The sequence below is a fragment of the Scomber japonicus genome, chromosome 4, assembly GCF_027409825.1.
Source record: "Scomber japonicus isolate fScoJap1 chromosome 4, fScoJap1.pri, whole genome shotgun sequence".
Classification (NCBI taxonomy): domain Eukaryota; kingdom Metazoa; phylum Chordata; class Actinopteri; order Scombriformes; family Scombridae; genus Scomber; species Scomber japonicus.
This window is the reverse complement of record NC_070581.1, coordinates 28,323,470-28,340,204: the sequence shown is the minus strand read 5'-3', so window position 1 is coordinate 28,340,204 and position 16,735 is coordinate 28,323,470. Positions and strand designations below refer to the sequence as shown.

At 39.7% G+C, this 16,735-nt stretch overlaps 2 protein-coding genes across 3 annotated transcripts in view; one reads left to right on the top strand and one right to left on the bottom strand.

Moving 5' to 3' along the window:
- syt6a (synaptotagmin VIa) overlaps positions 1-1,261 on the top strand; it is a 75,225-nt gene extending 73,964 nt beyond the window's left edge. For both annotated transcript variants that reach the window (XM_053317278.1, XM_053317277.1), the window contains 2 exons: positions 122-272; positions 1,190-1,261. In XM_053317278.1, coding sequence (XP_053173253.1) covers positions 122-272; positions 1,190-1,261 — 223 coding nt within the window. The remainder of the gene's footprint in view (positions 1-121; positions 273-1,189) is intronic.
- Positions 1,262-7,694: 6,433 nt separating this feature from the next.
- Positions 7,695-16,530, bottom strand: olfml3a (olfactomedin-like 3a). The gene is given in 4 exon segments (XM_053317283.1): positions 7,695-8,315; positions 8,317-8,480; positions 13,758-14,070; positions 16,420-16,530. Coding segments are annotated over 4 exon segments (1,209 nt in total).
- Positions 16,531-16,735: the final 205 nt, after the last annotated feature.

Here is a 16,735-nt window from a genome sequence, read left to right as displayed (position 1 = left end):
TGTCAGGTTAAGTCAGATGCATTTACACGGTGTATGAATGTATGTATGTGTGTGTGTGTGTGTGTGTGTGTGTGTGTCTGTGTGTCTGTGTGTCTGTGTGTCTGTGTGTGTGCGTCCACAGGGTAGGTCATAATGAGATCATTGGTGTGATGCGGCTTGGATGCAACGCCGAGGGACTTGGCAGAGACCACTGGAACGAGATGCTGGCTTATCCACGTAAACCCATTGCACACTGGCACCCCCTGCTGGAGTCTAAGAAGTCTGAGAAAGAGGTAAAGTTTGGCACCGGAGACATTTTTTTTAAAGGATTATTCTGGACATGTTTGTCATTTCGGGTGAGGAATCAAGAGCTTAGCTGGTAAATCTCGACTCGCTGGAAGAATATATTCCTCCAGGGTGCTACTCTTGTCGTGAAATAATACTACTTGAAATTTTGTTGGGATTCGTTTCCACCCTTTAACTCCACCGGTGACAGCCATGAAGAATACTAAAGACTAAAGAAGAATAACAAACTCACAAATTAAACTCATGATAGATGATGTTGAATTAAGCCGTCATACTGTTCTCTTATAGTTATATGTACTTTAATGTGTGGAAATATGGGAACTACATATAAAACACCAATTCCCATTCATCAGAAGAAGAACTGTAACAATTAAAAACTACAAAACGACTTACCAGGAACCAATAAACCCAATGTTTAATTAAAGAAACTAGAATTTAGAGGTTTGATATCATCTTTCAAATGATTCAAATCATGTTAAAATCGAGTGAATGAATCGATTAGGATTTGAAGGTGTCCAAAAGTTGTTTAAAATGAGAGAAAGTTGACATGATTTCAGAATAAAAGACTCATTTTGAATGTATTTCAGTTAAAGAGGTGATGAGAAATTGAAAACGTAACAAAATTAGTTTATTAAGGGTAAAAATAATGTACCTGTACTTGGTTTGACATAGATATTGTAAATAATAATATTAGGTGTATTGGTGTATTGGTTGTGTAAAGGTCAGGATAATAAAATGTAGCTTCAGCTCTCACCTTTTTCCACTGCAGGAATCTTTATGTTGAGATATTGTGTGTTTTTTTTTAAACTTCATCATCTCTTTTATTGACCTAAATAAATGTCAGTAACCTAAAAGCAGCCCGTGCCCTATGAATGACTGCTTTGTGTCTCTCTGTATCCTGCAGTGGAAGGCGAGGACAGCCAGCTTTGACAGCCAAGGCTCGTGCCCCTCACCCAGACCCCCTGCGAGTCCCTGAGCAGAACCACCTGTGACCCAGCAGCCCAGAAGGGGGTTTCCTCCCTCCTGCTGATCCACTTCCTGTCTGTCTGACTGAGGAGAAACCCATCCCTAATCCCCCCCCCCCCACTGTCTTTCCCTTCTCTCTCTCTCTCTCACTCTCTCTCTCTCTCACTCTCTCTATCTCTCTCTCTCACTCTCTCTCTCTCTCACTCTCTCTATCTCTCTCTCTCACTCTCTCTCTCTCTATCTCTCTCTCTATCTCACTCTCTCACTCTTTCCCTCTCCCTCTATCCTTCCCTTCCTCAACTCCAGTCCCAAGAACTGATCCCAGACCACCGTCAGTCAGTTAATTGTGTGAAGCGCAGTCTTTTCGGGTTAAGTTTTAGGGAGATTTAAGCTGAAATGTGGGTGTCACCACGGCGACCCAGAGCTGCCCTCATTGTCCTCAGAAGAGATAGGCTGGACATCCAGTCTGCACATGTTTATTAACGATCTGTAGCGGGCTGAGACGAGCAGATCTTGACGTCCTCACTGGAGACTTTCCAGGCACTGAAGATTCAGAGTTGCGCTGCAGAGACCCACTGATGGAAAAAACTCACTACGCGAGAGCAGCAGAAGTTTCACAGAAGGGAAGCTGAGGACACGGCTGGGGGGCAGAAAAAGAGACGATCCTTAAATGAGATCTCAAGCAAATTTTAAAACTATCCATCTCTCATATATAATTGTGCTGTATTAGCATAAAAATGATACTGAAGTGTAGCATTTTTGGAACTATTAGATGTAAGAAAAAAAAGAAGAAAAAAAGAAAAAAAAACCCTCCGCTCCATCAGGCATTATTGTTTGTGAATAATGAATTTTAAACCTCCAGCTGAGTTCACTGCACTTCCAGTTTCATCATCATCAACAAGAACAGCAGCTTATCTGAGAGGCTGAAACTAAAATGTTCCCAAATTGACAGTTTGCCGATATGTGTGTGTGTGGTCACAAGCAGCCAAAACAACAAGTTTAATATATAAAAGAAGAAGAAGAAACAACAGGAAGTGAGAGCAAATAGGCTGCAGTGTTGTATCTGATTTCAATTCTAAAAAAACCAATTAGCTTTTTTTGTCCTTTTTTTTGTCAATTTTCAACAAAAGAAGTAGAAAAGTGAAATTATCTGACAAAGACACACGTAGCTTTAACTATTAAACACAACACAAATAGAAAGAAGAAACAGCCTAAAAGCTTTTTCTTTCTTTTTCTTTCTTTCTTTTTTTCTTTACAAGGGAGCTCTGGAGGTTTCTGTAAACAGGGGAAATTTCGAGCACACTTCACACACACGCTTTACCTCCTTCTCTCTTGTTTGATGTTTACTTCTGAGCGATGGCGCCCTTTTTCTTCCAAGTGAGAAATTCACACACACAAACACTCATGTTCTTTTTTTTTTTTTTTCTGTTTCTTTCCTTCAGACAAACACGCGAAACACCCGCTTCGTCTCCTCTTGTTCTGTTACTGAAGAACAGGCTTTAGTGGATGTGTATAGTCTCATGTACAGAAGACGTCTGCTGGTTACTGTATGTATGTTTTTAGTTTTTCTAAAACAAGAAAATCAGAAAAGATATATGATGATAGGTATAAGATTAAAAAAAAAAAAAGAAAAAGAGAAAAATTACTGACATTTTGAATATATGTAGCCTTGTTGGTGGTGATTGAGAAAAACCTGAATAAGATATGAACTTATTCCTCTTTTTGATCTTAGAAACATGCAACTTCCTCAATGTTTATTCTGTCACTAAACATACTAATCATACTCTGTGCGCAGGGATAAATAACGTGTGTTTGAATCCAGATGATCTGCAACATGTGGTAAATCCATTCTTTTTTTTCTTCTTCACTATGAATCATTTGGGTCCCTGTTTGTTTGTTATTCCCTCTCTTTATATAAATAACCTAACATTTTAAAGTGAGATAAAAAGATGCACAAAAATCCAGATAAAACATGGATGGATTACTTTGTCTTTTAATTGTTCAGGTGGGGGGAAAAAATGTGTCAATAATAGCTTTTAATTAAATATATTGCCTAATGGAGACTCAATATAGCTTTGTGGTATAAAAAAAAAAAAAACACAATAAATTTGGTTATTTACATGATTTTCTTTCAGTTTCAGGTTCAGGTTTATATTCCAGTAGTAGTACTTTTCATTTGCTGTATTAGATTTGCAAGAGATGCACATGTATAGAAACAAATGAGGGCTGATGGGAAGATGAAGGGTTAAACAAATCAAAAACATGATGTGCAAAATGAAATCTTACTTTTAATTAGATATTAGCACCTCGCAGCCCCGTCTCTGGATTTTAATAAGCTGATTGATAGTTTTTTTCAAAGGTGAACCATGTTTGCTCAGTCTGTGGCTTTTTAATGAATACTGTAGAAATGTTTGTCAGGCTGTATGATCAATACTTTGGTGATCACTTTGACGTGACGTGAGACTTGATTGCGGCTGATACAGTAGAGTTGGCAGACTGATGGCTTTGAATTGAAAATGCATCAAACTGTGATGCTTAAAATTAGTCAGGGAGAGAAAAAAACAATCAGGTGCATAGCGTCTCTTTTCGGGATCCTTTGTAGCTGATAGATAATAACTTTAAAACAAAAATGAAATCCAACATTGATTTGTTTTTTTTGACTAATTTCTGGCATATATTTATCATCTGGTGCATTTTAATAGTCTACAACATGATTTTCATTCATGCTAATGCTGCTAATATCCACAACGAGGGCTTATGTGTTCTTAACTTGTGCAGGAGGCAAACAGTAGTAATTTAATATATGCTCATTAATATATTTTTTAATGCTGAAATATGAGAGAAGTTTCTGTACTTTTAACCCCAGCAGCCCATTAATGGTTTGGGATAAACATACAGGAAACTCAGTATTTAGTAAATATTTGGGTCACAGAGGTAACAGTTAGTTTCTCTATAAAGATAATTAACTAGAGTTTCTTTGCTTTGACTTTATTTCCAGAATCTCCAAAGATTATTTTAACCATCTGGAGTCTAACACTGAAGTATAAAGAAGTTTTTTTTACCCTGTTGCCCAAGTTGAACCTCTGTTTTGCAATCATAACAAAGATGGCTACCTGGAGAGGAAACTTGGAAAACTTGTTAAAAAAAGATTTCTTTCATCCAGATGGTCAGAAGAGTCTTTGGGAATATTGTGTTTTTGATTTACCTCCTGGGTATTTCTAAACACTGCAGGTTAATTATTTTTAAGAGAAACTGAAGGTTATGACTAGAATATACAGGAGAAGCAAAAAAAAGGCTCATTTTAATTTCTCAAAACCTGCAAGAGCTAATTTCATGTACTGTAGGGCTACAACTAACAATCATGTTCAATCAATTCATTGTTTTCTCTATATAATGTCCAAAAAGAGTGAAAATGTGATGTTCAAATGTGATCCTGCGATAACTTCTCAACCTTCAGACGTCCAAGCAACACAGTCCAATACCCAAATATATTCAGTTTACTATCATGTAAGACATATTATACAGTTAAAATCACAATTGATAGACTGAAACCAGCAAGTTAATTTAACATTTTTGCCTTTAAAAAAGATTGAAATGATGTGATTATCAAATTGGCTGCAGGTTAATCGACTAAATGATTAATCGACTGATTGTTGCAGCTCTAACATACGTGACAGATGTCTAACAGTGTGTGGTCACATACAAATTTACCTCTAAACAGTCATTTTACTGGTTTCCAGCAAGTTACTTCATTCCTAAACACTGAAAACGTTCGTATAGAAGCTACCAAGACATTGTGACTGCGATAACTTTCCCGAACGCAACTCAAGTGACACCTTCAGACGTCCAAGCAACAGTCCAAAACCCAAATATATTCAGTTTACTATCATGTAAGACAAATTATACAGTTAAAATCACATTTGATAGGCTGAAACCAGCAAGTTAATTTGGCATTTTTGCCTTTAAAAATGATTGAAATGATTTTATATCAAATTGGCTGCAAGTTAATCGACTAATTGATGAATCGACTAATTGTTGTCACATACAAATTTACCTCTAAACAGTCATTTTACTGATTTGCAGCGAGTCACTTTATTCCTAAACACTGAAAACGTCCGTATAGAAGCTACCAAGACATTTGTGACAGTGAGTTTTTTACTGCTGTGCACAAAACCTCAAAAGACCTTTTATTTTCACAGCCGATATTCAGACGTGTCCAAGCAGGAGAAACCCAGGTGCAATTAATAACTGTGTGATGGTTCATCATCAGTATGGCTTCTTTGCACCATCCCATCGTTAATGCTATCAGTTCCACCTGTGTGTGTTTCCTGCTGTGACAAGTCAAAATATCTGCTGTGAAAAGGTCTGTTGTCTCTAAACAAACCCCCCCCCCCCCTCCTGTCTATTGCTGTTAATTAAAAATATGATCTCATATCTTTGTGATGAGAATAAAACATAATCATCTGGTTTTCATTATTTTTTCTTCCAGTTTTTCAGGCTTTATCTTCCTGCAGTACTTTTGTTTTGCAGTAATTGGCAAGCACAGATACAATCAGTACATTCAAGGGGTTAGAAAAATGTTTCAATGTGACATCAGGTCTGGGGAAAAATTGCCAGGAAACACTCTCAGATTATAGTCAGTATGGGTGTGCAGATAGTTCATTTCCAATACGAGCACCATTTTTTTGAGTTGCATCCAGTTTTTGCATTATCTCTACAGCTGCCCCCATGGCTACTTTTTTAATCTGATGTCTAACAATGTTCTTGGCTCTGAGCTGGACCGATCCAGACTGCCGGGTGTCTCGCCTTGGCAACAGAGGACACGGCAACAGACTCTGGACAAGTGATATAGCAGAAAGACAAACTGTTCTCAGTCTCAGACTACTGTACAATGAACACACCATTTATCACAGCGGTTGTGAAAATGCCATTGAAGAAAGAGAGAAAGAGGGACAGATGAGCATGAGATGCATTCAACAGACGCAGCAGCAGACTCTGTTTTAGTCATAAGCTTCACAGGGTCAGTTTACCTTGTATGGTATCTGTGTGCGTCTGAGAGCTGGAGACGACAGCGCGGGGGCAGCTGATGGGCGGAACGGTCAGCATCTACAGAGAAGTGACTTTTCTCTAATTGGCACTTGTTAGAGAGAGAATGAGTCAGAGTGCATTATGGTCCATGCTTGACGTAATCCATAATTGCATCACCAAACACCTCGCCTCACATAGTTTTAAATCCCCCCCCCTTCACACCCCCACCCTTTTTATTCACACACAGTTGCTTTAATGGTGAAATCCCTCTCTAAAAGACTTATGGCATTATTCATATATTTCTAATATCTTATTTAAGTGTAAAAAAAATTGAAGTGGTTGAATAATGGCGTATTTTCTGTTCCTCTTCTTTCCTTTTTTTTTTTTTTTAAACATGTGGTTTATGATGGTCATATATTTCTCTGACGATGTGGTGTGTTTTCATAGTAGATGAAACCTGTTAAATCAATTGCCTCCAGTTTATGGACTGTTTCGAGACCTTCTAGCTTTGCCTACTATTGTAATGTTTCTTGATATGATCTCGTCTCCCTTCCAACTGTTATGATAGCACTGAATTTACAACATTTTTTATTGAACATTTTGTATTTGTAACGACAGAAATGTTTGAGAAAATGTTTTTTGGTGAGTAACATTAACAGTTGTTAGTTCGGGGGCAAAAAAGTCGACTACTGTATGAGTTTTTGTTTTAGATGCTAGATCATAATCAAGACTCATATTAATTAACAAGTGACCCGGTGTGTTAATGAAGTAAACTGAAATAGCATTACAGTATTTCCACCACATAAATTGTCATTGTTTATGTTTCAAAGAGTCTGAAATCAACAGCAGAAAAAGAGTTTGTTGTTTTTTCTCCCATGGGGTGTGATGTGTTATCGGTTCTGTGACATGGATTTTTTTCTTTCTTTGATTAAAAGACTTATGCAAAAAATGGTCGCCGCGCTGTCAGTTTTGTGGCAAACACACCGTATAATGACAACACAGCCAGTGGCTTAATAAGCGAGAACAGGCACAAAAAGGAAATGAGATTTTGTCTGTATCAAACGGTCTAAATGAAACGAGGAGCGGACACACACACACATCACAGAGCAGCGACACTTGACAGCCTCTAATAAACTGAATGGCATTTTCAATGTCTCTTTGCTTGTTTTGGTGTATTATACACACAAGAAAAGGGTCAAATTAATAAATAATACTTCAAAAGCTGATTCATTTTCTTAAAAAATGTGTGATGTTACGGGTGATTTGTATTAAATCTACCATGAATGAAGAGTCTGCAGGCTGTGAGATAAGTGCAAAGCTTCTGAAAGACTGGCATGTACAAATTTACTACTGCCATTTTTTTTTTTTTTTTTTATTCGCCGCCTTTTTGAAATTAAACACCCCTTCCCCTGCTGTCAGACCAGGAGCTTCCTCTTCATGGTCAGTCTGTAAATGATTTGGTAGCCATCATCCCAGCCGTACAGCTGTTTTTCCTCGGGGTTGTATTTCAGACTAGCGTGGGCTCCGTACCTCCTGGGGAAGTAGAGCAGAGGAGCCTCCTCGCTGATCACTATGTCGTTGACGTCAAACACGCACTGAACCCGGGAGCGGCTGGCCAGGCGGGTGTTGTAAACGACATAGACAGTTCCGCACACTACGAAAGCCGCCTCTGCGTTCTCCCGTGGGCACCGGGTGTCCCAGATTTGTTCTATATCGAGTGTGGCAGGGTCCATCTTTGCGAGGCTGATGTTTGGTTCGCTGTCACTGCTGGCGTACAGAAGCCAGAGGCCCTCGTCGTCTGCTGTGAGGTCAGCGACGGTCTCTGGGTTGAGGTTGTAAACAGTAGCGTGGCTTTCCAGAGGGAGCATGGCGGAGTCTGTGACCGAGTCGCTCAGCAGGTCAAATTTGACCACCTGCACGTCTGTTTCAGCCTCCTGCTTTATATAGTACAAATACCCGTTATAAACAGTACTTCCTGTCCCCGTCCATTCTGAAGGAAGACTGATCCTTCGGCTGTTGGTGACTCCGGGAGAGCGGGGAAAACTCCCTCACGGAGTCAAACTCGTAGATAATGTCTCCTGCTGTCCCGTTAAAGACGTAAAGCTTAGACGACCTGGGATCTCTGACCCACATACCCTTCGGACTGCCCACTCTCTTCAGGATCTTCACTGATCTGATGTTAGAGATGATTTCCACGCAGTCTGCAGAGAGAGAGAAAACACGTAGAAATATGGGATCATGTTTTTGTACTTACAGCAATAATGGAGGAAACATGTTCATGAGTCAAGCTTTAGGTTGTCAGTTTTCTCCAGCAGACTCGTTTTAAAACAAGAACTCTAAAAAAAAAAAGGGGTTTTAAAGATTTGATTGATGGTTATGGGGGTCGGCCTTATGTTCCCCCATTTCTAAGAATAAGATGTTCTTCCCATCAAAATTAGGCCTTATGTTTCCCCAGGCCTACATTCCCACAGCACAGGGAACATAGAGACGCTACCTGGTTATGTATATGATATTGTGCTGAATGAATGAAGCTAAAGATATATTTCCCCACACGTAAAATCAGCAGTTAATCCATTGAAATAGAAAAAGTATTGTTCTGGTGCTGCAGTGTAGAACTAATTAGTCCTTGTATTAAAAAATGCAATGAGGAAAAATGTAAGATCAGACTTTTAATTTCGTTCCAACACAACACTGTTTGGCTGCTTAGCTTACATTGTTTAAACTTTTATATTAGATGAGAGAAAGGGATGACTAATTAATGTCTTTAACAAATGTTTTCTGGTGTATAAGTTTTAGTAACCCAATTAAAAAAGAAAATGCCCTTTAATTTTCAAAGTAATAGCGTATGTGACCATGCACATTTTGTTTCTTACTTTATATATTAGAGACACCTTCAGTTCAGTTCAGTTCTCTCTCTCTCTCTCTCTCTCTCTCTCTCTCTCTCTCTCTCTCTCTCTCTCTCTCTCTCTCTCTCTCTCTCTCTCTCTCTCTCTCTCTCTCTCTCTCTCTCTCTCTCTCTCTCTCTCTCTCTCTCTCTCTCTCTCTCTCTCTCTCTCTCTCTCTCCACTTCTACCTGCTCAGCTGCTTCACGTTTGATTGTCTTGCTTTGCTTTTGAGTAGCTTTTGATAAAAGTGTCTGCTGAATAACAAAATATAAATGAAAATATACTACTGTTGGTAGTATGATAGTTCACTTTTCAGGGTAATGAGTGTTTTTACAGTTTTGCACAAATTAATGAGGTTAGTTACTGATGTGCTCTTCAGTCTTGAAAGCATCATCAGGTTACTGCAGTAGTTAGTGAGCCAATTAGCCTGACATGATCTCATCTTACAGCAGAGCAGATAAATATACTGTTTAATCCATTTCTTCTTATGCTATGTTTTTAGATTTTGGAGAAAAAAAAACAGCTTCAGCATGTGGAGAAATCCAACTCAATCCATGTAGGACCCAATCACTCATCTCCATAATCTACCTCCCAGCTGATGGACCAGTCATCACAAACTCATGCTGTGTCCCTCTCTCCCTTTTGTTTGGGCTTCCTGGCTCAGGGGCCGGTGGGCGGGACTAGAGAGGACGTCAGGGAGACGACAGCACCTGGGTGGTTTGGGTCTCAGCCTATTTAAGCAGCTTCTGTGCTAATCAATCTCTCTTCTCTATCTTCCAGGCCTCCACTAACCAGATGGGTTAGAGTTTTGCTTTTGGTTGTGTTTACAGACATCACATGACACTTTTCACTCATCCACACGGTGCATTCATTTCTGATTTAACATTAATTTAACTTAAGTTCATCATAAATGTTGTTATATATAAAAGCTTTATTCATTTATCAACACACAGAAGTTTATTTAGAATTAGCTGCGATCCCAAACTTTATACAGTATGGTATATAAAGTGACATATAAGACATTTTAGGATATTTCAATGTGTTGCAGTGATGCAGAAATAAAAACAGGGGGCAATGTTTGGATGAAAATATGACAGACGTGTTTGCTCATGTTGCCTCTTTACTATCAAAGAAATCTGATCAAACCAAACTCACACAGGCCTGATTAAAGCAGATTAGCTGTTTTTTTTTAGTTAAACTTTTAATAAATATTATCTATGCATGGTGTTTCCCCAAACCATGATTGTCTTTTGTTTTCAAGTTTTTTTTTAAAGCCAGTTAAAATAAATAAAGTAATAATTATGGTGATACCTACGGAAGTGAAACGCATTCAATTGAGAAAAAAAAAAATTCCCCGTTATCCTGAATTAACGAGATTATCATCTGAGGAAAGTTTTCATGGGAAAAAAGACTCGTCTCTGTTTTTCTGAATTAATCAGATACCTCCAAATCCCAGGAGAAGCTCTTGTTCCTACCTGAGGGCTCGAGTTCATGGACGCAAACCCGTCATGCCTGTTAAGTTTCATCCAGCTTTATTTTCAGTTTGAAGCATTGGGGAAAAACCTGCTTCTTTAAGTAATATAGATGTTATTGTTATTAGTTTATCGACTCTGCACAGGCACCTTTAGGACGAGCAAAATGTTTCATCAAAGCCCCAAAAATAGATGAAACAAACCCCAGCAGACTGCCTACAGAGCAAAGAGGTTATTTTAGTTTCCAGTTTCATGAACCTGCCAATGGGGAGTTTTTTCTTGTTGTTGATGCCAAGTGCTGCTCATGGGGGGGAATGTTTGGTCTCTGTAAAACAAAGAGTACGATCTCGACCTGCTCTGTGTGAAAAGTGCCCCGAGATAACTTCTGTTTTGATTCTCTGCCATATAAATAGAACTGAAGTGAATTAAAATGAACTTTCTGCAAACAGGTAAAGTTTAACAATGTTAGAGAGAACAGAAAACTTCAGGGATGATCTCATAACTTACTGGCAAAATGAAACTTACAACAGGTCAAACATGAGAAAAAAGAATAATGCATGATGTTCATTAAAGAACACAGAGAGAACATTAAAGAGGACTTTCGCCGTGCTCGGAGGCCGTCTTTACAGTAATTACACTACTTTAGGCATAATGGGGTTCAGAAGTTCAGCAGTCAGGTATCTCATTAACTCACAAAATCAGTGCAGAATTACTTTTTTCCCAAATGAAAACCTTTCTCAGAACTCTGTGATAATTATCTCATTAATTCAAAAAAACTGAATTCATTACACTTTATTAGATACCTGCATGTTGAGGAGTTTTAAAGGTGTAGTGTGTAGGATTTAGTGGTATGTAGTGGTGAGGTTGAAATGCGAACCCCGCCCCCTCTCCTTCCAAGCTTGGCCACGAAACTCATCAAAAAAGCAAAAGTCTCTCTGTAGGGCCTGAGTTTGATTTGTCCATTCTAGGCTACTGTAGAAACATGGCCGCCTCTGTGGAAGTGGACGCCCTCCCTGTCTAGATATAAATGGCTTATTCTAAGGTAACAAAACCTCAGGAATTTTAAAGGTGCAGTGCGTAGGATTTAGTGGCATGTAGTGGTGAGGTTGAAATGCGAACTGCGCCCCTCTCCTTCCAAGCTTGGCCACGAATCACAAAAGTCTCTCTCTAAGAGCCTGAGTTTGATTTGTCCATTCTAGGCTACTGTAGAAACATGGCCGCCTCTGTGGAAGTGGACGCCCTCCCTGTCTAGATATAAATGGCACAAAAACTCAGGAATTCTTCTCTTTTCAGGTGATTATACACTGATGAAAACAATCGTATGAATATTATATTCAATTTCTGCCGAGTCTGCTCCATTTGATACCATTAAAATCTACATACTGCACCTGTAAGGCTGCAACCAGTTGGTGTAATTATAACTGAATTTAAATTTATATCCTCTGTCATAATTAGTCCAATTAGCATCTTCCAGTGAAGTGCTGCTCCGAAGCTGAAATGGATATTTACAACCTAATTTTTTAGAAAACATGAGGCAGCCTGCAGCAGTCAATATGTGGCACTCCAAATTAAAGCAAAGCAGTCTGAGGGAAGCTGTAACCTGATGCTCCAAATGGTTTCTTACACAGATGTGAGAATTCATCCTTAGAAACTGCTTGGAAACAGGCCTCCGCTTTCAGAAAACACTCGACAGGTGATTGGACGAACCATCCGTCTATCAACATCCATCATTGTCTAACTTTGCAAGGTAGCTGGATTTGTGAGATCAAGATCACAAGAATCCTTATAGGACGCTGAGTGGTCTGAACCACCGGTGTTTCGGACACAAACCTGATAAGATAAGATGGACTCTCACGTGATCTCATGATGACCTGATATATCACGAATCCAGCTGCCTCACAAGGTAAGGGAGGTTAGACATACAGGACTCTATAATTAGACTAGATATGAGTGCAGTACAAAGACTAATAGCGTGCTTTCAGTGAAACACACGAACAAAAGCTGCCCCCTCCGGTGTCTCCAGGAGAGGAAAATTAAAATTATGCTCAACAAATCTGAATTGGACCCTTACAATGCAGCGAAGTTGGTTTTGGGTCAGTTCACATTCACATTCACAATGGATCACTGTGTGCAGAGCTCACTCCTGCGAACATGAGCTCGGAGAGTAATGTCGCTGACCTCGGGGCAGCTTCCTGTCGCTCCTCTCTCTGCAGACACAGGAGAGGAGCGAACACACAGAGACTAATAGAGCTCTGGATTGTCCTATCATCCACTTTCGTATAATGGACTGAAATCTCTCTTGATTATGTAGAGCGTGACTAGCTTTATAATTCTGAGCAGAGGGGTTTATGAGGGTAATTTTTGAATTCATGTGTTATTGATTGCCTTATTTTCTGTATGAGAATAATAAAAGAATGAATAGTTGCTTCTCTCAGTGAGGAGAGTCATTATAAATTGCACCAAAGGAACGTAATGATCCATCATCTTAGATTTGGCTCTTTAGCTTTTGGAACCAATTAAGTGCAAATATATGGCTATTTCAATGACTGTGTCAGTGAAGTGCTACTGATGTGTTTCGTGGAATCAAGATGTGATTTCACAACTTTCTCACATCACGCATTAAAACAATTATAAGTCTCCGTATTACCCGAGTAAATTAGTCAGTGTAGCAGTTGGTATCTTAGCGTTGTTTGTAGCAGCATGTCGTGGGATTCGGAGGATTATAAAGACAAACGCTGCTGTGCTCAAACTGCACTTTTGGGGGAACGGCTCTGCAGAAATAAATGAGTTGCATCGAGAAGCCACATCTCCTGGAAAACATGACTGCCCACGGACTTAAAGTACACCATTAAATGACTTGTAACAGCAGCCTGTTTGTTTCCCATTTTCCAGTGACATGACTTTTCCAAGACAGCAACTTTGCAAAAAGAGGAAAAATTAAGAAAAAAAAGGTGGTATAGCTTCTGGTGTAATGTGAAAGTTAGCTATAGGACATATATCTTATGTATGGCATACGTTCTGACAGTGCCAGAGCTCTGTCCTGAATGAAAAATGAAAGATCAAACAAGCATCCTGCAGAGGATGTTTGGCTGACGTGTGTTTGTACTTCCCCGCAGCTCACCAGAGACTGTGGACTGCAGCTCCTCCCAGTCGTCTTCCTCCTCTTCCTCTCCTCGGCTCTCCTCCAGAGCCCAGGCTCCCTGCTCCACTACCTTGTCTGCCTTATTAACACAGGCCCGGGGGGAAGTCTGGCTCTCCACGTAGTCCATCTCTCGCTCCACTCGCTCCACTCGTACTGCGGCTCCTTCCAGGTCTTTGAGCAGCATGCTGTGCTCCTGCTTCAGCCCGTCCATGCTCTCAGCAGTGAGCTTTTTGAAATCCAGCAGTTCTGTGTGGTAGCGATGAGTTTGGTCGTGCCACAGCTGCATGCGATCCTACAAGGCCGAGCAAAACAAGTGCTATAATGTTACTGTAGGATAAGATTAGGTTAGTCAGGTTTTTCTGGTTTTTACTCAGACCACCTCACCAGGGAAGATGTTTACTTTATTCCATATTTCAGCCACACTAGCGGTGAGGCTCTATGAATGGCAATCTTGTCCTGTCTGTCGGTCAGTCGGTCTGTTGGTATAAACTGGAATATCTCAACAACTGTTGAATGATTTGCCGCAAAATCTTGTAAAGACATTCATTGTGCCCACAGGATGAATCTCAGTAACTTTGGTGATTCTCTGATTTTTCATATAGCACCACCAGCAGGTCAAATTTTTAATGTATCCGGTGAAATATCTATTTGGTAGATTGGCAGCAAAGAGGATGTACAATAATTACATCATGTTATTATGTTACTTTTCCTTTAGTGTCATTATGAGGTTCATGCTCTTAACTTTTCATGTAGTGCCACCATCAGGTCAAAATGTTAATTTGTCCAATACTTTAATTTATATATCTGAGAAACTAATAGCATTCCCATCTGCCTCAGCTTTTTTTTTTTTACTCCACTACAGGTCTCACTGCAAAGTCCCCAACTACATGCAGGACTTTCACTTTAGTATTTTTACTCCTGGGTACTACAACTTTTACTTCAGTAGCAGATCTGAGTACTTTGTCCACCACCTCTCCTCCTGTTCATACTGGCTACTGGCTTTCAGTGTAAGCCATGGAGGCCAAAATCCACAGTGTGTCCAAAAATGGATTTAAAAGTTTATGTAAAGCTTATAAGAGGCTTCAGCAGTCTGAGTTAGTCATATCAAGTGGATATCTGACTAACTTACAGTCTTATTAGCATCAAAGTCCCTCTTTGTGTTTCCCTGTTGAGCTGTGGTGGAAATATAGTCATAAAAAAAGGAGAACTAAAAAGACTCTAACGTTGAAAGATATCTACTTGATTTGATTCATTTGGACGGCTGAAGCTTCATATTAGTGGATTAGTTGGTTCTGGACTCCATAATTTACATCCTAAACTCTATGAGGGGATCGTCTAATGGTCAGTATGAACAGGAGGAGTGATTATAGTGAGAAAACCCTATTTCAGTGTACATTTGGGCTCCTGACTGTTGTTTTAAGACACATTTGGAAAAATGTGTGAACCCGTCCTTTAAGAACAGCCTCACAGAGCTACTAGTGTGGCTGTAGATTCTAGTCTCTTTGCCTACTTCATGAATCTTAAATGGTAAAACGTCTCTGTTTCAAACAAAGAATGATCACCATTACCAAACACATCACACTGTGATTTCCAGTGTGGTGATTGACACAGCAGCTAGAGTGACAGGTGAATTATTCAGGTAATAACAGACGGCTGCTTCACTTTCTCCTCCGCCTCAGGTTCATTTTCTTTCTTTGCCTTCTGTGGGCCTGTGGTCAAATGGAAATGAAAGTTCAATGAAAAGTTGCTGATGAATTGCCATGTTCATATCAATGCAGAAGTTGCACCAGCATATTGGAACTGAGACTGGAGGGAAGCTGCCGGAGGGAGCGGGGTGGGGGGGACGTGATGGGGGCCGGTGTTAGCTGTAAATAGACAATTCATTTCTTGTGGATAACAGTTCTGAGATTGTCTTTTTTTTTGTTCTGCAGCCACACAGTTAATGAAAAAGAAAGATTCAAAAAATACATTAAAGGAAATATTTAAAGCAGAGAGAGTAGCTGAAGCTGGTACCTGAGGAGACTAGACATGTAATCCTCTGTATTTCATATCACGCTCACCTTAAGCCAACAAACGTTTCCCCTCACACAAACCTCACTTGTTTTTCCATGACACAGACATGTCTTTTATAACTTCCCTTGTAAAAAAAAGAAAAAAAAGAAACAATACTTGAACTCTGTGTAGTTCAAATCTCTCCCTCAGGCGCTTTCTTGTAATTCAGATTCATTCTACCTTTTACAGAAAACAGTTTTTGTGAAGCTGGTGGGATGTTGGATGCCACCGAGGTAAAAGGTTGAGCTTGTACTCATTACTGGTGTGTCATCATCTTAAAAACGCCGAGGAAATCGTAATGTTGTTGGACAGAAAGTGGCGTGTTGCATGAGAAGAACAGCCTGCATGCACGCATCAAGTGATACACCCCCACAGGGCCCTGCGAAGTTGATGAGCTGGGCACAGATTGCTTTAATTGGTTTGCATTAGTTAGGACATTGAGCTTAAATTAAAGGAGGATGACTCAGTTTTTAAAGAATATCAACTGATATTATACTTTTTTAACAGGTGAGGAAAATATGGCCTGCAACTGAGAAGAACTGCTCTTAAATGATCAGTTCTCATTCATTTAAATTGGGTTATTTCTTACCTCAATAGCCAATAATCTGTTCTCCAGATAGTCCATCAGCCCCTGGTAGTAGTACTGGGCTCCAGTCAAAGTCCAGGCTGTGGAAACTAGGAGAACCAACACCGGCTTCATTGTGAGCCGATCAATGGGACACCTACGTTTCTTTTGTCCAGCTTTTAAAGGAATCTTCAGATTTAGCTTCCTTGATGTGCTCGCCTGCAGAATAAGCTGGATGTCCTTAGAGCTTTGCACAAACTTTAAACACTTGCACACAGTTTAAGTACTTATGCAAAGGTGGTGAGAAGGATAAAGAGACACAGAGAGAGAGAGAGAGAGA